Below are 24,534 nucleotides of genomic sequence, written 5' to 3' on the forward strand. Positions count from 1 at the left end.
CATCTCCTATCTAGATCTCCCTTGTAACTCACATTACTAAACAGACAGCTACTGCAGACAGACCCTGCAGAATCACAGCAACGTTTATTCAGACTGGAAGAGGCCTCCAAGACCACGGACACCAAACTCGGGCAGGTCTCCAGCACGGCAGCTCCACCTCAGCGCCAAGTGCCACCCCCAGCCCCACTCGCAGGTTGCCCCGCCGGGGTCGCCACCGCCCCCGCCGCCCCCGGGCGCCTCAGCCGGGCCGGCCGGGAGGGCGGGGCGCGAGCGCCTCCGGGAGCCGCCCCCGGCCCCGCGCGACCCGAGCCAGGCGGGACGGGCCGTGCGCATGCCCAGCAGCGCACGAGGGCGGAAGCGGCGCCCTGCGCGCTTGCGCAAGAGGGGATTTCGCCAGGCGCCGCCGTACTTCAATATGGCGACCTAGGCCGGCCGCGCTAGCGTCACCGCGGGCGGGCGAGCGAGGCCGCCGCTGTCGCCGTCATGTCCCGGCACAGGAACGTCCGAGGATATAACTACGACGAAGGTAGCGGTTATGGCGAGCAGGCGCTAGCGGCAGAGCTGTGGAGCCCGCCGCAGCTGCCGGTCCCTCCGCGCTCCCCCGGCCCGTGCCCCTAGCACCGGCCGGCCGGTGGCCGCGGGCAGCAGGGTGTAGCAGGGCTCGCACGGCGGTAGGGGAGGGCCCGGGGGCTGTCAGGGGCGGTGGGAGGGGAAAAGCCGCCCCCTCACCTCCCCTCGGCGGAGGTTGGACGGGGCTCCGGGCGAGGCCTCTCCCCGCCCCGTTACCGGCCCGTTTCCCGCCCGAGTGGGAAGGGTCGGGCACATGTGGCCGCTCTGCCGTCCAGGATTTCTTCCTGCTGCCGGGGCTCTCGGGAGCTGCCACGCGCGGAGAGAGTGGCCTTGACATATGGTCCAAGCCACAGCTGTATTGCCTTGAGCTGCCCAAATTGACTCAGCTTTTTAGTAGCGTCACTCACTTGAAAAAAGCCTCAGTATGGTTGAATCCATCCATCTTTAGTCTTGAAAAGCTTAAAAATTTGTATTCACGGCCAAACTCTAGGAAAGTGTTAATAGGTTGGAGTTAACAGCTGTTACTTGAGGAAGAAATGTAATTCTTAAAGATAGACTTTTTTAAGTGCTTTTAGGGAATAATTTCTTTTTCAGGCACCTGTCTTATTTTACTTAAGCATCTTGCGTGGAATGTCAGAGTTCTTCCATAAGAACTTGGCTTGTACCTGCAGTGCTGCAGCTTTCTTTGTGCCCTGGTCCCATTAACTTACAGAAACTGTAAATCAGAGTAATTTTTTTTCCTCTGAAAGTCTTTATTTTTATTGGCTTGGGTTGTGGAGAAATGGACACACTTCCATTCATACCAATATTTTAAAGAGCCCTTATGTGAGAGAGCAGCAGTTTTGTTGCTTCACTTTGTCAGATTATTAAAAAAATGCAAGAAATGCTTCAGTCTGCCCCTGGTCTTCTGTTGAGTGAACAGACTACACGGTTTTTTATGTATTATAGTAGTACAAATTGGGTTTTGCACTCTAATATTGGAATTTCTTGGGAGTTGTAACTTCATGTGAGCTGTGCTGGCTTTGTGTTCCCACCTTGAAGTTTCTGCTAGTGTAAATTTACCTAATATAGGCAAAATCCTGAGCTAGACTGGGAATTTTACTGCTTGATTTTTCATCCTGTAGAGACCATTTTTCATCACAGATTGGCTGAAATGTTGATTTCAGCTGAGTCGCTGGCTTTTGAGAAGTTGAATGTGCAATCCATAGAGTTAATTTCATCAGACTCTTTTTTAATGAGTTTGATGAGATACTCAGTAATTTGCTGTAGCTATTAAGTTGCTTATTGCTATTGGAAAGATGATTGTGAGGTTACGTGTCAGGTCTTTACCCTTGTGCCATATGTTTCTTTTGTAGTCACACAGAATCATTTATGGCCCAAATGAAATAGACTTTGTCTTCTTCTCTATTAAATGCAGTATGGTTTTTTTATGCTGCATGTGGTTCTGTAATGCACAAATATGAGTTGCATTTCTAAGCTAAATATTTTCAGTATTTTTTGGTTTCCTTTCATTGGAAGGATTCTGAGGCCTTAGGTCTTCTGGTCTTTATTTGACCATGTTCCATTTTTTCCCCTCTCCTTTCTGAGATATTGTGATCATAACCAAATATGATATTCCATCTGCAGATATTTTGACAATACAGCTGGAATGCTTCAGTAGCTTCTACTCTGTTCTCTGTAATTTATGTGGTTTTTAAATACTAATTTTTATGGTCAGTGCATGCTGTGGTCTGTCTTTTACAGCAGTAAAGAAGAGATGTTATTTATGAAACTGCCAAGTGCAGTAGTGTCTTTAATAATAGTTTGTTACTTTTTTCATGTATTTCATTTTTGCTTAGTGAAAATTACACTATTTTTTAAGGATTGGCATAGTACTAGGATTCATTTTTGGAGAGAAAGGTGAATAACTTACTCTTTTTATTTCTTGGTGCCTTTTTTCTTTTCCTGAGGAAAGAATATTTTTATCTTTAAGTAACTGTATAAGATACTTGCTTTTTACCTGAAAAAATTTTGCGCATTCAAAGAGAATTGTGAATTGATTTTTTTGTCTTGCTGAACTTCATTTGAAATGTGGATGGGTGTGAGCATAAAATAGATAAGAAAGGTGAGAAATGTGTAGGAGTGGAGTAGAAATTGTAATTGAACTGCCTGTCTTGGATGAAGATTGAGAGGTCAAGGAAAAATATCAAGAGAAGTGCCAGGGTAAAGATTTGTGGAATGTAGAAAGTTAGATTTAGTCTGTGAGGGCCAAGGAGATGCTGAAAGAGGAGGTGTGAATTATGGTAGCTCTTGGGAATTTTCAGCCTAATGAGTAGACTATTAAATGTTAAATTGTATTATTGTAAGAAAATTCTGTTATTGGCACTTGGAAGGTTATTTCTCACCTAGGTAAATAAACAGAACCTCACTGGAATACAGGAAATGCATTATTTCATAAAACCTTGTGCAAAACATATGCTTTGAATTATAATATTATTTAGAAATTGTGCAGATTAATCTTGCTATTTTTGCTTCATAGACTTTGAAGATGATGATGTGTATGGCCAATCAGTAGAAGATGATTATTGCATTTCTCCTTCAACAGGTTAGTTCAGAAAATTATCAAGTATTGTTCATTGATACCTTCTGATATTTATTTCTAAATGAAAACAAATTTTAAAAGATAGTGACACTTCTGAAAAGTGCCCAGTGGCCATAATCCTGTTACAGTCAGTTATGTAGTGTTAGGCATTGGACATTTGAGAGTCCCATTAGACAACTGGCCACATCTTGAGTCCTACATACATATGTGTTATCCTAGATGGTTGGAATGTACTTGTTAATGTAAAAATCTGCTCTGTGGGAATGTGTTGATAATCTTGAAACATTTGGTGTCTTTTCCTATGGTTAGTAGGATCTACCTGGGCTTAACAGTTGTTATTGTGCACCTGGTAGTTGATGATTTCTGCGCACCTTTGAATACATGTGGGACAGGGAGTCTCGTTGTGGGTTACAGTGCTGCTCCTCTCATGCAAGATCACGTGGAGCTAATCAGTCTTCCAGCATTTGCAGTGTTGCAAAGTAGGATTAAAAACAGCAATGGCTGTGTGCTCAGGTGAGGCACAATTGGAGGGGCTCAGCCCAGCTGAACCATTGTGTTCTCCAGTCAAGTCTCTGACAAGATTATCAGTTTAGGGTTTCCCCGGATTTGGTGGCAGTGTTTCTAGAGCTGAATGGGCCCTGGAAATAGTACAGCTGGTGTTGACATGAAGCTGTGCTACTGCAGGTAACTGGTTTGGATCTAATCCACTGTGTGACTGTGACATAGCGTGTGACCTCTGGCCAAAGGAACTTGAGATAATTAAGTCTTTAAAATTCTCCCATGCTGTTGATTTCAGTGATGAAAATGTGCAATGTGTACCTTTTGCTCAAGTATAGACTGATAAATGGCAGAATCAATTCCTGACTGTGCACAATAATTTTCCTAAAAACTCTTTGTGGGGAGCTTCAATTATAAAATAATCTGATGCAGATTGTATAACAATTTTAATAGTTGCTTCAGTTATGGGGATTGACTTTGAAGTGGTGTGTATGCATTGGGGAAACAGTTGCTAGGAATTGCTACTTCTGGATATACACCTGCTTTCTGTATGGATTTCAGAGCTGGGGAGAATATTAATGGCTTAAGGCAATTTGTTTACATTATGCTTTGCACATTTCTGAGAGAGTGTAATGACTGGGGCTCTTGTTCAGCAAGGCGTTTTAGCTATATATGCCTTAATGCTGCTAAATCAAAGTGAAACCATGCACTTGTTTAAAGTTTTCTGTGAATATGCATTTTTACTCATGGGCTGTATTTCTAATGAAATTCCAAGAAAGAAAGGATGTGTTCAACTCCATTAAATTCTTATCAGTAATTTAACAGTCACATACTTTAAAAGCCATGTAATTTCATGCTAACTTTTTAAATTCAAACTGAAAGTGGTTGAAAATTCAAATTTAAAAATGGTGTAAGGTTCTGAAGACATTAGGCCATAGATTTGTATAGAAAATACTGCTTCTCAAAAGTGGAGTATAATCTTTTTTGTAATGCTGAACTTTGCAGAATTACTGCATTCCATTCATACAAGGATATTTCCCAGCCTGTAGTTTCACTGTGATGGCAACTTGTTTATATTCTAGCATGAGCTGTTGTATGCTCTGTGCAGTCCTCAGTTAGTAGTTACTGCACAGTAGTGTCTCACCACCCCCTTGAAACCACTGCAACAGTTCATCATCCTAACTTATTTTACCTTTATTTGTGTTTTGCCTTTAAAGGAGAAAAAAAAATGACCTTTTTTTAATACTTTGTTTTTTACCTAATGCAGCAGCTCAGTTTATTTACTCCAGACGAGACAAACCAGCCACATTGTCTGAGCCATTAGAAGAAGAATATGGCTATGAAGGTACTGATGCTGCTGCTGATTGTTTAACACCCACTCATCAGTTGACTGAAGTTGATAGAGGTAATTAGAGAAAACTCTAAGAATAATCTCTTACATGAATTAAAGTTTTGCTAGAATAGTTTTAAATTAATGTTTCTTACTTGACTGACATTGCTCACAGTTTTGAAATCTTGTTATAAAACAGTACCCTTCAGGGAGCTACCTTCAGTGGTCATTCTTCAAGTTCATAACTACCTTTTGTGTACTACTTGTAACTTGGTTGCAAACATTAAAATGTGTTCTTAGTTTCTTACTAGAAATAATGAGATTTTACTTGAAGTGGAGACATTACAACAGCTGTACTGACAGCTCAGATCTTGACTCTTGAATATTATAAACTGAGTATTAGTATTAGAATGATTTCTTTTTGCTTTGCATTCCAAAGTATAGCAATTAGTAGTATTTAAGGGGTTTTCAAAGTGTCTCATTTCCTTGAAAGAGTAGCCAATATTCTGTACAGTCTTTTCTTACCCTTACCTTTTGAGTTTTAAGACTTTTATTTCCATTCAGTCTTGCAGCCATCAATTCCATGTTACAAGCTGAGTTCTGAACTGAGCGGTTGGGGGAAAATGCTTGCTTTTGTTTTTTAAACTTGCTGCCTAATTGCCTAATTACTTGCCTTGTGAAAAAGATTCACAAGTCTCTTTCCCAAGTATTAATATAGTTTTTAATGTTTTGGAAATAATCAGGAATATTTTTTAAATGTTGAAAAGATCAGACTAAAGTGTGTTGAAATTCGGTTCTTAAAAAAGTTGCAGAAAATTCAGAACAGTGAATTAGAAATAATTTGGATTCCATGTCAAGTAAATTGGTAGAAGTTAAGCTAATGCTTAGAGATATGGTTAAATATCATACATTGGGCAATAATATACATGTTTTTACAGCAAGAAATAATGCTGTGGAGGGCTATTTGAAAGGATGAGCCAGTATAGTAGTACATGTGATCTAGACAATGCAGTCCTCTGGCTTTGCAGAATGCCTTTGACAGACTCAATCAGTTAAGACCTGCTATTGGAGCAGGAAGGAAAGTAACTTTTTGGACTAAAACAAGAGGGGAAATAAACCAAAGAAACCTCAAAATAGCCACCTCTACTGTGAAAACAGCAGTGGTTTGATACAGTGTGTAGTGGTGGCCATTAATACAAAATTACTGATGTAGCCAGGGTGGCTGCAAAGAGTTTCACAAGGTTGTTCTTGTTGGGTGTTAGATAGTAAAATGGCAACCAGGACATGGTGCCGGGCTCTACCCACATTTGTTTTGCAGGGCAAATGTCTGGGGAAGATTCGCTTGCTATTTGAATTACAGGTAAAGGGTGATAGTGTAAATAACCTCGTGGAGGTAAGAATTCTGTAGTGTTGAATTCCCAAACTTCTTTAAACATCTTCTAGGAAGTGTTCAAATAAAAATATGTAGCTGTCTTCCTGTTCTTCTGTTCCTGTTTTCTAAAATCTGAACTGGCAGAAAGCAGGATTTCAGGAGGATTTTCTGCTCTTTAGTGTTTGTATGGCTTCCAGTGAATGGCAGCCTGGTGAATTTTCAGTCTCTTGTTGTGTGCAGCAAGTATCTTAGTGAAGGCTTATAGTAGTTGCAGAAATATTCTCCAAAGAAAATTGATTTAATCAGCCCAAAAATATATTACAGTTTCAGAAAAGGTAAAGCTTACAGGTAGTTTGAAACCTGGCGTGTTGATCCAGGTTTTCAGTTGTTAACGCCTGAGGACCCTGAAAATGCTGTTTTACTTTGGGTGTCAATTGTAGCATATAAACATTTAGAATCCCATTGAACAGCACGTTTTATTTTGACTCTATTGCTTTGGATGATTTTAAGGTGTTTATTTGTATTTCTTCTCTGCAGAGAAGATAGTTATTTTAGCACATCAATATATTTCAGTACTGAGTCTTCCTAGATTAATAAATAGTCAGTAATATGTTCTTTATTACAATATCTGAAGTAGGTCACATATTCTGCAGGGTTTGGGAACAAAGTCTATCAGGGCAGTAAATGAGATTGATTAGCAAACAGAAGGGAAAATATTACAGGAAGGGTTAAAATCTTTAGAAATTAATTTCAGAGGTATGGTGCTAGTGGTTAGGCCATTGAAGACATATTTTTGGGCAGCTTATAACAGTCATGTCTTTCTTTCAGCCCGTCTTAATTCATGCCTTGATCAAATGAGAGAAGTTTTGGCAGAGTCCATACCAGAACAAACAATGGTGCAAGCAGTACTGGATACTAAATTTGATGTACAGAAGGCTTTGGATCTTGTGCTTTCACAAGGCAGTAAGCAAAATGTGAAGACCAAGAATAAGGATGCTGTGATTTTAGCAAAGACTACAAAAGGTATACTTATATTTAATTGCTTACATTCAAGGTGATTCATTTCTATCTACAATTTAATTTTGGCTTTACAAACTGTGAAGACACTTATCATTGCCATAGTCATTTCTTGGAAAATGAAAGAAGACTGACTTACTATATGTGTGTTCTAAAACATTTCAAGGAAAGAGCTTTTCTTGAGCGAGAAGTCAAAATAACACCTCAGTGTCAGTTTAAATTCAAGCTGTGACCATCTGCAGTTCATAATAGATTTCTCATTTATAATATATGACTTAATTAATGCATGCTTTAAATTTGAAAGGCATCTTTAAATTTTTAGTGCTTCTGTTATTTATTTGGTAAACTGACATCCCCCACCCCTACTATCTCCCTTTTAGGGGAGTCTCTATACAGTAGCTTTTTTTATTCTGATTTGTACTTAAATATTTGTAGTCTTTACTGACATTCTCTGCTGATTCTTAAAGTTCTTTATGTATTTCTGTAGATACCTATGATTTACATGTAGAATGTTCCTTACCTTTGGATGACACTTAGTAATTAAATGCCTTTTCATGTTTCTTGATTTTTTTTTTTTGTTGTTGCTGCTGTCAACTTTTAAAAAATGGGATATTTCATTGTGACTGGACTTCCATCTGAAAATTATTGGCTATTGTAAGGTAAGGAGACTTACATTGTTGTCCAGAAATGTGTGTTGATACAGACAGTTTCTCTTGTGCAATAGACAGTTTTGCTGACAACACCAACAAATCTGGGTTTGGAAATTTGACAGCCAAAAGTGACTCAGCTCTTTATTCTTTAACTACAAATTTTGAAAAATCCAATATACCTTCATGTGAAAGGAAAGGATTGGAATCCTCTTCACTTGTTCTGTCAGCTGCGTTCAGTGATGATTTGTGTAAAGGATCATTTTGTGCACCTGTGAATAAACAAGCAGAGAAGCAACTACCAGAAAGTGCTAAAGCAGTAAGTTTGGTTCCTGACAGTCAAGATGTTTACTCTAGCATAGGAAGTAACCCATTGAAGTGCAAGGAAACACAGGACTTGAAATCCTTGCTGATGCAGAATGTGGTTTGTGATTCTCTGAGTCCTGAACACAGCATTCCACTTTTTTCCTCAAAAACTTCTGAATGTAATAGTAATGCTAATTTTTGTAGTCCTCCATGTTTAGGAAGTGCTTTAGGAAACTTGGCTCTTGATAATGAAGTCAGTCATACTATAAATAAAAAGAATGAACTTCTTGAAAATTTTTCTTCGCTTGCACAAAGTAGAAAGCAAGAAAGCCTCTCTTCAGACATGGCTGCATTGCCAGTGTTAAGATCTGGAAGTACATCATTGGCTGACTTGCTTCAAGAGCACCAGGAAAGCAGTGCTAGCCACTGTTACTCTTTGGCTGATCTTTACACCCAGTCAACAGCAAGTCTCACTGATAGGAAGTTGGGAACTTCATCATTGTCACAACTAGTAAGTCAACCCCAAACTTCAGGTGGGATGCCAGAGCTAACAGGGTCTTTGTCTTCTCTAGCCCTTTCTGAAGTTTGTCCAGTAAAGGAGGTTGAGAATTTATCACTCTCGGATTTAATAGCAGAGACTATTGAAATAGATAAAACTCAGCAAAGGACGGATTTGCCCATGCACAATGTAATTGAATTGAGGCCCTCCCAAGGAACCAACATTGATTTAAGTGTCCTTGTAAAAAATGCAGGTGTATCTACAGAGAAGAGTGTGGTAGGACAGTCAAATGTCTTAAGTCCTGAAACAAAACTTGTAAAAGAAAAACAAGGAAAATGTCCTGGTTTTGCCAAAACAAACAGAAAACCCAAAAAAGGGCATGGTAGTCTTAAGAGGCAGGATTTGTCCCTTTCATGGATAAAGGCGCTGCGTGCAAGACCTTCAGCTTTTGCTTTAACCTTGTGCCTCCGTTATCCTCCAAAAGGGTATAAGCGGCGCACAGTTGGGATACACAAAACTTTCCTATACAGTAGACAAGTACAAGATGTAAAACCCAAGGAAACTGGTCCTACAATAGCCATAACACCGTTTGACTTCAAAACAGCATCTCCTGATGATATTGTGAAAGCTAACCAAAGAAAAGCTTTTACAAGGCAGTAATGAGAAAAGAAAAAGACATCAGTGTTGATGTTGAATTGTACTTAAAAAAATCAATATAGGACCTATTTATGATCCAGAGTTGATTTTTTTTATTATTATTATTTTTTTAAATTGACATATTACAATTCTTGCTGATAGGTAGAAATTTGTATGTGAACTTTTAAAGTGCTGCACTGAATATCCTAATTTTTGCATAATTTTCACAGACAGTTTAAAATTTTTAACTTTTGGAAAGTCTTGAATTCTACTATACAGATACTGCATGTACAAAATTCTGTAAACACCGTTAGACTTCTTGAAATATCACTTTAGGTGTTGAAGATACAGTTCATTGGGAAGAACAGTGAATTATTATTTTGTAAAGTAATTTACTTTTGCTATATGCATAGTTTGGGGAGCAGGAACCTCAGTTTATATTACAACTGTTTTATTAAATGTTCTTAAGGTTAGATTTTCTGATAAAGGTATGTTATTAAACTGCCAGTCTTGTAATGGATGTTTCCAGTCAATGTCATTATTCTATCTTTATACTGATCACATTATTAAAACAGAAATGCCTTTAGTTTTTAAAAGCCTCAAGGACCTCAGGTTTTGACAGTTCTGGTTGTAGTAGTACATGTGTAGTTTTTGATAGGACCAAATTTGTAGCGGAGCAAGCAATTAAATTGTTGTTGTGCCCCGTGACTCCAGTTAGCTATCAAAATGTGATATCCAGCATTTTAAACCAGCAATTTTATAGGTATGTACATGCTGCATGTGTTTCATAAGAAGCTTCCCTAGGATTCTATTGCTTATTCTCAAGCCTTTCAGAGAAGTGCTGAAGTTTCAGTACTTTCAACTGTAGCATGAGAGTTTTTGCTCAATGGAAAAAAAAAATAAGGCAAAGCCTAAGTGCTGTTTGTGTCTGCCTCTTGTCTTTTTTGATGAAAACTTCCTTCAGAAATGGAAATGCATTCTCGTCTGCTCTTTGTACACATTGCTGTTACTTTGGATCTTTACGTGAAAGATTCAAATCAGAATATTCTGAACTTACTATGGTGCCCTGTTAATCGAATTAGTAGCTGCATGTATGTTTTAACTTTCCTTTTAGTACACATTGACCTCTAATATGTTTCCAGTGTCATTGGCAGTCTTTTAGATTCAGAACAGCAATAAGTTCAATAAAAGATACTGCTGCAACTCAAAAAATGTGTGTTCATAAACTTATGCTAAACATGGCAGCTAGTATGAAACAGTAGATATGATTTTCATCTAGTTTTAATCCAATTTTTTTGAGCATGTTAGGTCAAAAAAAAAAAAAGACAAATCCTTTAGGTTTATTCCTGACTTCAGATTGCACTACAATATTGTTTCTAAATAAAATAAAACAAAACATGTTCCAGTTCTCTCAGGTACAAATTTAATGGTCTGTATATATTGCTTGTTTGGCTAGTTGATGCATCTGTCACTTAGGACTAAGAGCAGTGTGATCTTTGACCTTGTGAATGAAATTGATGTTTCTTACCCTAATCAATAAAAGTTTTATATAATGACAGTGCTGCAGTGTTTATGTTCCAATTGATGTGTTATTCTATGCTAACCTATTTGGAGTTCCTTTAAAGGATTAAATAATACAATCCAATATTATGTAGTATATACTATGGTCTGATAAATTCTTTAGCAGGAGCATAATTGATTTCCTAAGAAGACTTTCTATAGAATCTGGTGCATACTGATTGTACTACTGATTGTTTTAATGATTAGTCATAATAGCATATTTTACTGTGTCAAAAATAGGAAGTGCTTTTCAGTGATCTCTTTCTCTGCAGTTAATCCAAGCTTTAACTTCCTCCTGCTTAAAAATCCAAGTCTGTTTTTCCTACTGACCAAAGGGTCCTGTTAGCAGAGTTTGTAATTAAAGCTCACATTTCCCAAAATTGTGTGTATTTTTCTAGTAGAGAAGTTTTAATTTTTCACCATAAAATACGAGTGCAAAGCTTGGCGTCATCATGCCTGTTATATTTGTAGGTGGTTTTGCTTTCCTGTGTTTCAGATATTCCAGAAGACTTCATTAATGTCAGTGGAGATTTCTAATATGTGTGGGTCCTTTAAAATTGAATAGCTTTGCTTTCACATCTAAATATTTTCTTACTTTTTCTGTCTAACTTCTCTTTGGTTCTGGCCTATTTTCTCATTCCCCCGGCTGCCCTTATTTGCATAAAACTCCTTAGAATTTGTTATAATTTTAGAGCATGAACTGGACATATAACTAAATATAGGTTCTGTGGATACCATTGGAACAACTGGTAGGGGGCAAAAGAACATCAGCATTGTATATTTTTCATGGATCTTACTGTGGGATTGTTACCTTAGTAAATAACTTTGGATCTTGTTAGGCAGCTAGATTTTCATATATAATTACTTTTTCATTGGCATTTGACTCAGGAGTTAGTGGTCGTGAAGGAGCAGTATGTGCTGTTCAGTGTGTAAACAGTAGGGGAGGGATTTTTCCTCAGTTTGTAATCCTGAATCCTGAAGTGAGCCTTGGATTAATACAGACCTGCAGGCTAAATATTGGGGAAGGTACCTAAGTGGTAGATTAACCCGAATTCCAATTAATTTTCAGCAGAGATTTATTTTCATGCCTAGACAATCTTATAGTTTTGTTTTTCTAAACAAAAAATATTGTGCCACTATATTTGCTTTTTAAATTAAACAGGTATTTTAATAATTTCTTTATTTATTCCTTTAATTATTTACTGAGAATGAGGTATATGGTATCAAGGATTGGTTTAATTGTGTTAGAATACTGCATGATTTGGTATGTGACTTTTTGTGTAGCAACTGTTGTTTGGCCTTTGCACTGAAGGGTTTGTGCCTCATGAAAGTTAGAATTCTAGTAAACTAAATCTGCCTGTTTTATGCTTGACATGGTGAGTTTATTTTCTTAATTTATGTATATAATCCCCCCTCATTTTGCAGCTATTGTCTATCTTTGGCTAATATGGGTTAATTGTGTTACTTGTTTTGGAATTCACATATTAACATTGCAAAATACTTGTCTCTGCATATAAACAGAAAAAGATGATAATATTAAACTGCATACACATACTACTACTATGTACTCCTAAGGCATTTAGTACATCAAAATCTATCTTGTGCATAATTTTTAAATGGCTGCTGACTATTTTTAATACAAATTTAACTTCTGGATGTTGCTTTATGTATGTAAATAAAATGCATTTTATTAAAGGACTGAGTTAATTACAATTTCTTGTTAACTTACCTGATAGAAATAGAGCTCAGTGTTCTGTAATGTTATGTCTGTTGTGGAAACAAAGTCCAGTTCTTGTCAAGGTTTGCACCGACGTTCTTTGCACAGAAGATTCCTTTGGAGAAAGTAAGGCAAAATCTATTTGGACACTTCTCAAGATCTTAAGTTTCACATGCAGCAAATGGCTTGAATTTTTAGAACTGTTGCACAATAGTATTTCAAAATGTTACTTCTAAGAGACTAATTGGTGCAGGGGCATAGTCTTTGCAGTGTTTTGCCCTATTTCCTTACTGTGCCATTCAAAAACATTTTCCTGTAATCTGTGAACAGTTGCTGAAAATCTGCACTTATGCAAACTAGTACTGCAAAAATGAATATCTGGACAAAAGATTTGTGTGAAGATTGAATATGGCTTGTCTTTTGATGAAGCATATGTACTTTATTACAGTGCCATTATACAAGGGCAGTAGCTCATACACAAGCTAGGGTTGTACAGCCACTCAGTCACATATTTTTCAAATCTCAAGTACTCAACTTCTCAAATTTTTAAAATGTTTTTGTATTAGATTTGATTATGGATCAATATTTCAAGCAAATATTTCATCCCACTAAAGGTAAACTTTAGTTTAGTGTAAAGGTAAACTTCCTAAAGTGCTTAAAGGGGATACTTCTCCATTTTTTTGGTTGTTGTTGGTTTTTTGTTTTGTTTTGTGGTTTTTGTGGTTTTTTTTTTTTTTTTTTTGTTTTGTTTTTTTGTTTTTTGGTATTTTTTTAAATAGAATTGAGTTTTTATGGTTATCTTACTTTTTTTTTGATTCATTTTGTTGAAACGTAGACAGCTAATGAACTTAGATTATATGTTCAATTTACTACATCCAGACTTCTAATTAGATTATAGGAAATGACATTAGTTCAAGTCACCTATCTGCACTGGAGAGCAATGCGAGGAAACAAAAAGCAAATGGTGATTTATTATTTATTTATTTATTTATTTATTTAATCACACTCTTGTCTTCCGAAATTGTTATTTCAATGCAGTTGGGTATGGGTCTCTATTTTAGTATGGGTCTCTATTTTAGTATTGCTGTATTTTGCAGCAGTTGCTCCTTTGTGGGGTCTGTTCAAGTACACCATATTACCAAAAAGTAAAAGCTAATTGCAGTTTGTGATTTTAGGTAATTCTTGAGATGAACCATCTGTATGAAGCTGCTCATCAGCTTCTAGTGTCATCATGGAAATGTTCATTGTCTGGTTTGTGGATTCATTACATTGCATGCTTAAAAATGGCCTATTAGAAACAATTGTCTGTGACTTCTGAGGTATGTCAGTAGTTTGTTGCTCAAATAATTGATTAGTATGCTTATTGTTGGTAGGATCCCTTTAGAAAATAACCCATTGCCCTAAGTTTCTGGTACTAATAAGACCAGAAGATGACTAGAACCTGTAAAATGGTTGTAGTCTGTAGAGATTAAAATGATACTTGAAAGAGAATCTGTGAACCATTTCTTAAGAATTAGACTTATGAAAACATAATAAAAATTATTTTGCTCTTTTTACAATGAGATTATGGAGATTTTAGAGAAGAGTTGCTCGTGAAGTATTTACTTATCATCAGTGAGGTCCGAGCTGACTGGAAACTGGTGAGCATTGTGCTGATTTTCAAGATGGGCATTAAGGATGACCTCAGAAACTACAGGCCCATCACTCTCACTTCAGTGTCTGATAAAGTTATGGAAAAGATTTTCCTGGGAGGTGTTGAAAAACATCTGAAAGACAACACAGTGCTCAGAGCCAGAATGGTTTCATGAAAGTCCTGTCTGATTTTGTTTTATTATAAAGTAACCTGCCTAGTTGGCCAAGGGAATCCAAACACACATGTATATAAATATATACTCATTTTGTTTTCATAAGTCTAATTCTTAAGAAATGGTTCTAAGATTCTCTTTCAAATATCACTTTAATCTCTACAGACCACAACCATTTTACACATTTTTGGATTTCAGTAAAACTTTAGATACTGTCTCTCACAGGATCCCTCTGGAGAAAATGTCCAGCATGCAGCTGGATAAACACATCATGAGATGGGTGAGCAGCTGGCTCATGGATCAGACACAAAGGTTTATAGTGAGTGAGGTGACATCAGACGTCTCTAGTGAGGCTTCATCCCTGGCCCTGTGCTCTTCAGCATCTTCATAAATGACTTGGACTCAGGACTGGAAGGGATAATGAGCAAGTTCACAGATGATGGGGAATGGGGAGGAACTGCAGACTCCCTTGAGGGCAGGGAGGCCCTGTAGAGAGACCTCAGTAAATTGGACAGTTGGGCAGTCACCAGCCATGTGAAGGTCAACAAGGGCAAGTGTCAAATTCTACACCTAGGGTAGTACATACAGACTGGGGAATGAGAGGCTGGAAAGCAGAGCCATAGAAAGGGACCTGGGTGTCCTGGTCAATGGCAAACTGACCGTGAGTCAGCAGTGCCCTGGCAGCCAGGAGAGCCAACCCTGTCCTGGGGGCATCAGGCTCAGCATGGCCAGCCAGGCAAGGGAGGGGATTGTCCTGCTCTGCTCTGCACTGGGGAGGGCTCACCTCCCATGCTTGGGGCAGTTTTGGATGCCACAACATAACAACATTAAACCATTAGAGAGCATGCAAAGGAGGCCATGAGGATGGTGAAGGGCCAGGAGGAGAAGCTGTATGAGGAGCAGCTGAAGTCATGTGGTCTGTTCAGCCTGAAGGAGACTGAGGGAAGATCTGATCCCAATCTGCAGCTTCCTCATGAGGGAAAGAGGAGGGGCAGACACTGATCTCTGTGGTAACCAGTGACAGGACCTGAGCAAGTGGCCTAAAGTTGTGTCAAGGGAGGTTTAAGTTGGATATAAGAAAAAGGTTCTTCACCCAGAGGGTGTTTGGGCACTGGAACAGGCTCCCCAGGGAAGTGGTCACAGCACCAGCCTGATGGAGTTCAGAAGGTGCTTGGACAATGCTCTTGGACACATGGTGTGACTCTTGGGGTTGGTGCTCTGCAGGGGCAGGAGGGGGACTTGGTCCTTGTGGCTCCCTTCCAACTCAGAATATACTGTAATTTTGTGATTTTTGTTAGTGTGTGGAGGTAATAGCTGATCTAGATGGATATTATTTTGGTAATTTGAGTAGTTTTATCCATAACATAAAGAATGTTAGCTTAATTCAGATTTCTCTGGTGACATATGTTCTTGACATGTGTAGCATTTCTCAGATGTCCTTTGTTCTGGTATTAGTGATATTCAGAGATTGCAATTTGAAACAGAGTCTTGTAGTAAGTTGTTCTCAGTATAGTCAAGACAAGCAAAGATTTTGTTTCAGGAAATGTAGCTGGTATTTACAGGTTCTCTGAGAAATCTTTCTTAAAAATCAAATTTCTGAAAAGTATTTATGTGAAAATGGTTCCTTCAGTGAAAAATGTCTGCATTTTCGTTTAATTTCTTCATGTTTTTTTTCCTAGCTAAACTACATTTTCATTACTTTCTGCTTGTGTTAGTGTTACAGAACAAACAGATACTGGTGATTTACCAAGGTTCTGTTCCATTTTAGGCACCATTAATGGAATTGTTAATCACTTTATGGCATTGAGATTTTTGATTTTAGTGATGCTTGAGCAAGAAGGAGGTCAGGTGTCTGTAAATGTGCAGTCCTTGCAGGAAATAAAAAGCACTGCAAACTGAGTCTGTTTGGTCTGGTTGTTGTTGGGGCAGCAAGGAATCTAGAGTTGAGCTGTCTTTGTGGTGGCACTGGCTATTTTGTTTTATGGTAATTTCTCAAGAATAACACCAAGAACCAGTCTATTTTTATAAATATTTAATAAGAAATAAACTTCACATAGAGAGTTAAAGTAAGGCATAGGAAGCTGAAAAGCCTTACTCATGACATGCCAGATAATCTAGGAATAGAGCACACGTCTCAAGTCTAGGTTTGTAGATATTGGGCTTTGCTACTTTCTTTTTCTTATAGAGAAGCAGTTAATAGATATTAATAAAGAAACAGGTATTTCTTCACTGACGTGTAGCTTTGGTTTATGCATTTTATTAATTCTGCATTTATTTTAGATTTTGACATAACTGGTAATACAGTGTGGGCAATTTCAAGAAAAGAACAAATAAAATTGTCAGGTGCTTACCTTGCATTTTGTTAATGCTTCTTTTAATTTTCTGGTTTTTGTTTTTGGGGCTTTTTTTGTCTCTCCTGTATAAGTATCTTCCTTTATTTTTGCTTTACATCAGTAGCAGTTAAAAATGAAAAAATCGCACAAACATCACTACAATGTGACTTGATGTAATTAGCTCTTTCTTTTTACTCGGTTGAATGCAGCAAGCTTTGGTTTTGGTTCAGAATGATACGTTTCTCTTTCCATGGACAAATACTTGTTCTCTGTCTTTTTATGTTGTCATGGTCATTGTGATAGTGGTTACTTCTTAGTGCAAAGTGTCAGAATACAATTATTGTGCTTTAACAGAAAACATTTATCACTTCTGGTTGTGGGTAATGGACAAATGAAGTTGGGAGCATTCAATGACCAAAATAACCCAAGCAAAACCAGACAAACTGATACTTTTGGATTTTATTCATAGGGAGAATTCCAAAGAAGAGCAAACTTTCTGAAGTTTAACGGTGATGTACAATATATTTTCATTAGCTTTAGATTTCCTCATGTTTTACTGCCATTTATCGTATTAGGCTTTGATGCTTTGATTTTGCTCATTTGAAAATCCATTGTTTATACATTGGTAGCTGAGAAGAACTTTTTATTCCCATCTTCAGTTGAATGTGGTAACTTTTCTGTAACATTACAATTCTCAAATGCCTGCTATAGAGATGAGGACCTGTTGTACTTGATTATACTCAGGTATGTTGTGCATTCTGCCTGTGACAAAGAAAATGTGTTCTTTTCTCAATGGAAATGTTTGAAATCTGACATGATGTATCTTAAATCATGGAAAGTAAATGAGAATTTAAAACTTCCGTGTTTTGGGTAAGAAAAATATATACACAGACTTTGTGAAGTTACTGAATCTTGACACGGAGGTACTGTGTGGGTTTTAGAAAGGAAGTGGCTTATTTCAGGGAAAAATGTGTCACCAGCAATGAAAAGCTTTTTAAAATCCTTTGAAATACAGTTTTGAGATTCTCCTCATACATACTGTACACCTACACTGGAAAAAGTGACACTCCAGGCTTTTTCTGAGTTTTCCTTCATGGTCCTCTAAACACTAGTTTGGTTTACTTTTGTTAGGACAAAGTGTAAACCAGTACAAAGTCATTTCCATAGTTGACTGTATCATGTATAAAAATTGGGTGTTTTGCTTGGAAGCCAAGAGATGAAACTAAAAATGATTGTGTCCTTTTTAGAACTTTGGAATTCCAGAAGAACCAGAGATCCTGGGGAAACCGTAGCTCCACTTGTTCTTACGGTGTCCTATCTCAATCCATTTAGGTCACGGTAAAGCTCAACTAGCAACCAAGAAAACTTGGTTTTCTCAGTGTCTTTAGAAGGTAAAGTGAAGAATTTACTAAATTCTCAGATGGGATTATTGGGAATATGATTGGAGTCAGATTTTTTAAAAAATCCTATTTTAAGGATGAATGAATCACTGCTGCTGTACTGCTATCATGTGTGAATTTAAAGATTGTAAATCCTGCCTGAAGCTGTACTTCAAGTTGTACCAGAGGAGTACTCAAAGCGAGGGCATGCTGTTGGGAATGCTGACATGTTAGTGTTTTGCAGTTGAAAACTAGTGCATTTCAGCTCTAGAAACTAGTAATACATCTAAACATTAGAAGTGGCATATCCAATCCAAATAGTGGGAGCAAAAGAAGCAGACTAAAATACATTGCCTACTGGTAAAAAGGAGCTTGAGTGCTAACAGGAAACCTGGGAAAATTCAGATAATAAGTTGAAAAGTAAAAGCCAGGATGGTGTAAAAATGCAGGCTTTAAACACAAAATTACTTCACAATGTCTGTTTATGCTAAAGGGTCTTTCACTACAATTACTGTTCCTTCCCTAGAAAATTTGTGTCAACAATGCAAACTTCATCTCTGTATAGTCTTCTGGATATGTTTCTTCTGTTTTGTGGGTGATTGAGAATTGTTACAAAGCACATTGGTTCCATAGTCTAGTGTATTATGACACATATATATCAGACATAACAGAAATGCCACCATTTGTGTGCCTCTATTTACACCTGAACTATTTTCTTCTCAGGTGACAAGATACTACCCATTTTTCATCACCTCAGCTTCTATGTTCAGAGCCTTTCAGTCTTCAGTGAGGACACTTAAAAATATGTGAAATACCAGTTTCGTCCCTTCTGTTACACTTGTGATAATTGAAATGGCCATTAAAATTAAAACTCATGAGTCCACTGCCAGAAGCTAATGCTTAAAATGCCAAAAGCTTGGAAAACTAGCTGACTTTATTGTGGAAAATAGTTGTGTCTGCAGAAGTTGTAATGTCATGTTGTCAAAGATATGCAAGAGCTTTGACTGACTGTTGCTTCTGTTCTTTTTCTATGTTTCTTACTGCCTATAGAAGCTCACCCTAAGTGGAAATTTTGTATCTAATTAATTCCAAAATATGAGTTGAAGTTATTTTGGGTACTCCTTGTTGGAGTCCCTGCTGCAACTTTTTGTGGTTTTAGAATCACATTTTCCTATTTTTAATGTTTTCCTCTTCCCTGTTGCTGACCCACATAAACAGGAAAGTGACTAACTTTGCTTGTCCACTAGGCAAGATAGCGTAACTGTGCTTGAGTTGAAAAAAAAAGGAAAAAGAGTGCCATCCAAAGATCTTAAATAAACACTTTTCAAGGCAGAAATGTGCTTTAAATTTTATGGTTTTGATGCTATTTTTATGATAACATGGTATGCAAACAAACTATTGCAAGATTGTAGATGCTATCTGTGTGCTTACAGGTGCTACTGTAAATGTGAAGTGTAGAGAAAAACATGAAGCAATGAACTTGAGTCCATGTGAGTTCCCTTCTAAAGTCATGACAGAGTGAAATGCTCTGCTCCAGGCTGGCGAATGAAATTTTTCTGGTGTTGATCTCTGTCTGATAAATCTTTCAAAGCTTGTCTAAATTCAATTTTGCTTCTAAACTCAGATATGCAGCTTTTTATAAATCAGTTTGTGTCTCTGAACTATTTTGGCAATGGAGAACAGAGCCTCCAGTGTTATGTTTCACATTACATCTATATATAGGTTGTTATTTTCTAAATACGGGTCTCTCTTTTTCAGATTATAGTAATATTAGGTTATAATTTTTTCTAGTCTTGATTAAACAAGTTCATCTTTGATAATGCTGGAAATCAGATAAGTTTGGCTGACACCATATGAGTTCATAGGAAAATGTGGAATAAATAAACTTTCAGAATAGTAATATATATAAGTATTGCAAGTATAGATAAGTAATGCAGATAATGTAAAACATGCTGCAGTTAAAATAAGAAAGTGTTCTTATGCTGAAATGTGGTGCAATTTTTATGATTTTTTCCTAAATTTTTAGACAGAAGAGGTAGGGTTTTTAAAGGTGAATTTCGTGTTTCTCAAATGTGTGCTGCTGTGCATGTCAAGTAGCTTTTTTGTACCTTGTTTACTTCAGTTTGGCCAGTATCTGTGCTCTTCCTTGCAGTGGTTTCCCTGATAAATACAGTTAGAGCTTAATTCTAGGATTTTGTATCAATTAGCCACTCAAGGCCTACTGTCAACTAAATTACCAAATTAATGGTAGGGTCTCTAAATCCTTAGCAATGTTCAATGTTGCTGGTAGCATACATAATATATTCCTTAGGGAAATATGTCTTTCTGGTATATAATCTGTTGTAATTAGGTGTTTGTACAAACTGCACAGCAGTGGTCCAGGAAAACTTCATGTCTTTTCAGAAAGCTTAAGATTAGTCTCTAAATTTGTAGTAATAGTTGTGTGAACTTTTTTCAGTTATGTATTTTCTGCTAATATGTTGGTTTTGATACTGTGGAGGTTCTGGACTGCAGATAAATTAGGTACCTTTGATCAGTCTACTGCATTGATGCAGCTTAAGTTTGTTTTGCGAGTTAAATTCAGAGATCTTTAACAGTTTCACACCTAGCATTTGAATATTCTTTGGATTACCAGTAAGATATTTAAATAAGAAAGAATTCTGAAGTTGTTGCTTTTTGGGTTGTTTTTTTTTTTTTTTTGGTTTGGTTGTTTTTGTTTTTTTTTTCCTTTGTTTTTTTATTAACCATTGCTTCCTTTTCATTTCTGCCCTTCCTCAAATGTACTCTATTTATGAACAGGACAAGATGACAGTGTGGTGAACTAATTATGTTTATTTAGGGAATGAGTAGGGTGCTTTCCATTACAATTAAAGGAAGCAGCAAAAGTAGATGTTGAATGAAGCCTGTTGATCTTACAGTGAAGACTTATGGAAGATTTCACAAAAACAAACTGGAAGAAAATGACATGACAGTAAAGTATGACTTAGTAGTATCAAACTTCTTTGTTTGAGAGTTTCTAACTCAAGCTTTGAGAATGTGGTCATCATCTCCTGTAGACATATTTGGTTATTACTTGTCTTGTGTTAAAGGTAGCTGCTGTTGAGTAGGTTTGTGTGTGTGATGATTGAGCTTTAATCTGTGTAGCACTGAGGACAAAACTGAGATGGCACTTTCTTTCCAAAATGAAGGAGTTGCTCAAGTTTAGGAGGTACGTGCAAAAAAAAGGTGTCCTTTACAGCACAGGAATATCTGCAAAGTCTACCAGCAAGAGATACTGGTGTTGGTGTAGCTAGTTATATCAGAAAAGCTGAGTTTTGAATGCCAGTAGTAAGATAGAATAAAATACAGGTTCACCAGCATCATTATGAGCAGTTAAGGTCTCTTCCAGTTGTGAGCAGTCACATGTGGAATAGCACAACTTTACCTACCCCGTTATGTTATGACAAATTACCAAGAACTAGCAGATAGGAGTGTGACTGGACTTGAAGCCTCATTTCCCTTTGTTTCTCCTCTGATGTTCCACCATAAGTGGCAAATAGTATTGAGAGGGGAAGATGTTTAAAGTGGTATCTAATAAAAAATAGGGAAAGCATTCTGCTAAATAATAGCACATGGGAAATATAATCTCTAGTAGTGAATTGTAGATTTTGAGCATATTGTAGCATATTGATGGTGCACCTACAACCCTTGGTTTCATGATGTAAGAACACTGAAAATAAAATAAGGCTGGAAGGAGGAATTCTTAAGTGTTTTCTCCTGGTATTATGTTTTTAAAATTGAATGCCCCTAGAGTACTTAAACTGTCCTATCTACATATAAATAATTTGTAAAATAATTTTTTAATATTAGATTTAGGCTGGATCTGATATAATAAGTGTTAAAGTTTGCTTTTCTGAAATTTCTAGGGAAGAATTGTGATCCTGTAGTTATTTTTTTAATCCCCCACTTAATATGTTGATGTTGAGTAATAATGCAAAATTGACCCAATAGCAGGACACATCATCCCTTAATCAGCAATCTTGGAACAGTTAAGGTGGGGAAGAGTAGGTTGATCAATATTAGTCTTATTTGGAGAAAAATGCAAAGGAGAAACAGCACCTTGTTAATTATTTTTCTTGGTTCTCTTAAGTGTTTTTGCTTCATTATTTTATGTTTAATACTAGTACAAGAAGCACTTTCAAAGGGTTTATGTTCAGTCAGAATGTTTCCTTTGAACAGATTGTGTGAAATGTTTAGCTTGACCTAATTTGCATGTGCGAAGATCAATGTATTTTAGTTCCTTTTGAATCTGATTGTTGTTTTTTTAACATTTACTCTTTCTGAATGGTATAAATTTGAACATTTTACATTTTTAGCTTCAGAGTGATTATGCAAGTGGCTTTTAGATGTATGCATTTAACTGAGATTCAAGATTAGAGAGATTAACTGAGATTAAAGATTCAATTTTTAAAAATAAACTCAGTTAATCTATTATTTAACTTTTTACAAGGTTATACATTTTCAGTAGCTGCCTAAGTTTTGGATATTAGCAGATTAGTTGGAATAAGAGATTTGGGATAAGAGATTAGTTGCAATAGCAAAAGAAGTAGGATTTTCAAGTTACAGTACCTTTGAACTATTCTATTTTGTAAAACTGTAAATACCATCTCTCCCACTCTATTGTATTTCATTACATCTCCAGTAATTAGGAGCCTATCAGCTCCTAGGTCTGGGAGTTGTGTATTGGCACCTGTCACCAATCAGAGGTACCTTTTCCCTTATTCATGTGTAATAATTAATGTAAGCTATTTACAGTAGTTAGATACTTACCTTATGTGAATTCCCATTGAAAATGAAAATTCCATTCATTGAAAATGAAAATTCCCGTTTTCTTGGGGACATATGGGCAGGCCCTGTTCTGCTAGATTGGTTTAAAAAGTGAGAGCAAGTATTAGGTGTAATAGCTCCTATTTCACTTCTTATTCTTGGGTTCACTGAGCTAGCAGCCTTGCATAGAACACAACTGTTTCTGAAGGTGAGCTTGTTAGAATGTCAGTCTTGTATTTTAATGGGTTTATCTTCACTGGAGCCTGCCTTCTAGCATCATTACTTCCATTCTACCTAATACTGTCAGCTTTTTCCTTGTCAGTTTCCTCAATTTATTAAAATTGCTCCTGATGAAGAAATCCAAACACTTAAAATTGTCTTGTGGCAGTTTGGGAAATGACTGTGTCTAATTTATTTGGTCAAAGTAATACCTTTTAATGATTTTTATTTTGGGATTTAAAATAACACACCTATTTTTACTGTATTAGAGAGAGGTTTTTTGTTGGTAATGATTTCTTTTTTGTGTTCTTGTATCTAATTGTAGTTTTCAATATGGAGAACCATAATACTCTTTGGTACGTTTTTTATATTATGACTATTTAGAATATTATTTAAATTTCAGAAGAAGTTCTGCAACTTTATTGATCTTTGTTCCTTAGTATGTCTTTCCTCTATAGCAGTTTTCTTTCTTAGTGAAAGCAGTGCAATGCACTGAAGCAATTCTTCTTGAGTTTGGATCACCACTATGGCTATGGAGTGTGGAATTCAAAAGGCGTTTAAGTATTTGTAGCAAAAATGCAACTTAGTTTTGCTTTGAGTTATGTACGTGAACAAATACTGAACACAAAGATGATATTCACATGAGGCTCACACCCAAACCTGGTTAGTAGTTATAGTGAAATGCTTTTCAGTGGGAAGGTTGTCTCTTGCTTAAGTAGAAGAAAAAAGCCCCCCAAAACATCAAGAGTCTGAACATTTACTGTGCTGTGGGTGATACCCATATCATCCACAGTTTCTGTCAGGTATAGTAAAGAACTTTGTACTTAGTTTGGCCACATCCCTGAGAAGTACCCTTACAACTGGCTTGGGAAGATGTCTCCATCTGTTTTGAGTAGGAGGTGGTGGGCATGGCAAGGACAATCAAGAAGTCAGTTCCATCAAACCAAAGCAAAACCCCTTGAAATACAAACTGCTCCATATAATGTACTTCCATCTGTTCCATTTCTGCTGGCAATCCTATCCTTCCACTCCTACTCTCTTTACCTTTAATGAAATTCTAGTAAATACTATTTCTTCCTTTATCTTCATTATAGGTAAAGCTTTCAAAATGGGAGTATTTGGCTGACTTTTTGTAAAATATGTAAGTAGAATATGTCTATTCTTTTGTCTTTTTAAGGGAAAAAACCCCAGAAACTGAAAGGGGATGTCTCTGAGGATTTGCTGTTTGATTACCATAACCTTGAAAGCCGAAATACAAA

The 24,534-nt window shown here is 36.9% G+C and overlaps 1 protein-coding gene across 7 annotated transcripts in view; it reads left to right on the forward strand.

Moving 5' to 3' along the window:
* Nucleotides 1-360: 360 nt before the first annotated feature.
* HBS1L (HBS1 like translational GTPase) overlaps nt 361-24,534 on the forward strand; it is a 59,624-nt gene continuing 35,450 nt past the window's right edge. The window contains exons 1-4 of one of the 7 annotated variants that reach the window (XM_009095246.4): nt 361-526; nt 3,089-3,154; nt 4,917-5,054; nt 7,180-7,374. In XM_009095246.4, the coding sequence (XP_009093494.2) occupies nt 484-526; nt 3,089-3,154; nt 4,917-5,054; nt 7,180-7,374 (442 nt within the window). In that variant the 5' untranslated portion in view covers nt 361-483. Of the gene's footprint in view, nt 527-3,088; nt 3,155-4,916; nt 5,055-7,179; nt 7,375-8,007; nt 8,028-8,315; nt 8,335-18,242; nt 18,263-24,534 lie in introns of those variants that run through there. The other 6 variants (XM_050972206.1, XM_050972207.1, XM_050972208.1 and 3 more) reach the window with 6 other exon arrangements.

Source organism: Serinus canaria, chromosome 3 (assembly GCF_022539315.1).
Source record: "Serinus canaria isolate serCan28SL12 chromosome 3, serCan2020, whole genome shotgun sequence".
In the NCBI taxonomy this organism is placed as follows: Eukaryota; Metazoa; Chordata; class Aves; order Passeriformes; family Fringillidae; genus Serinus; species Serinus canaria.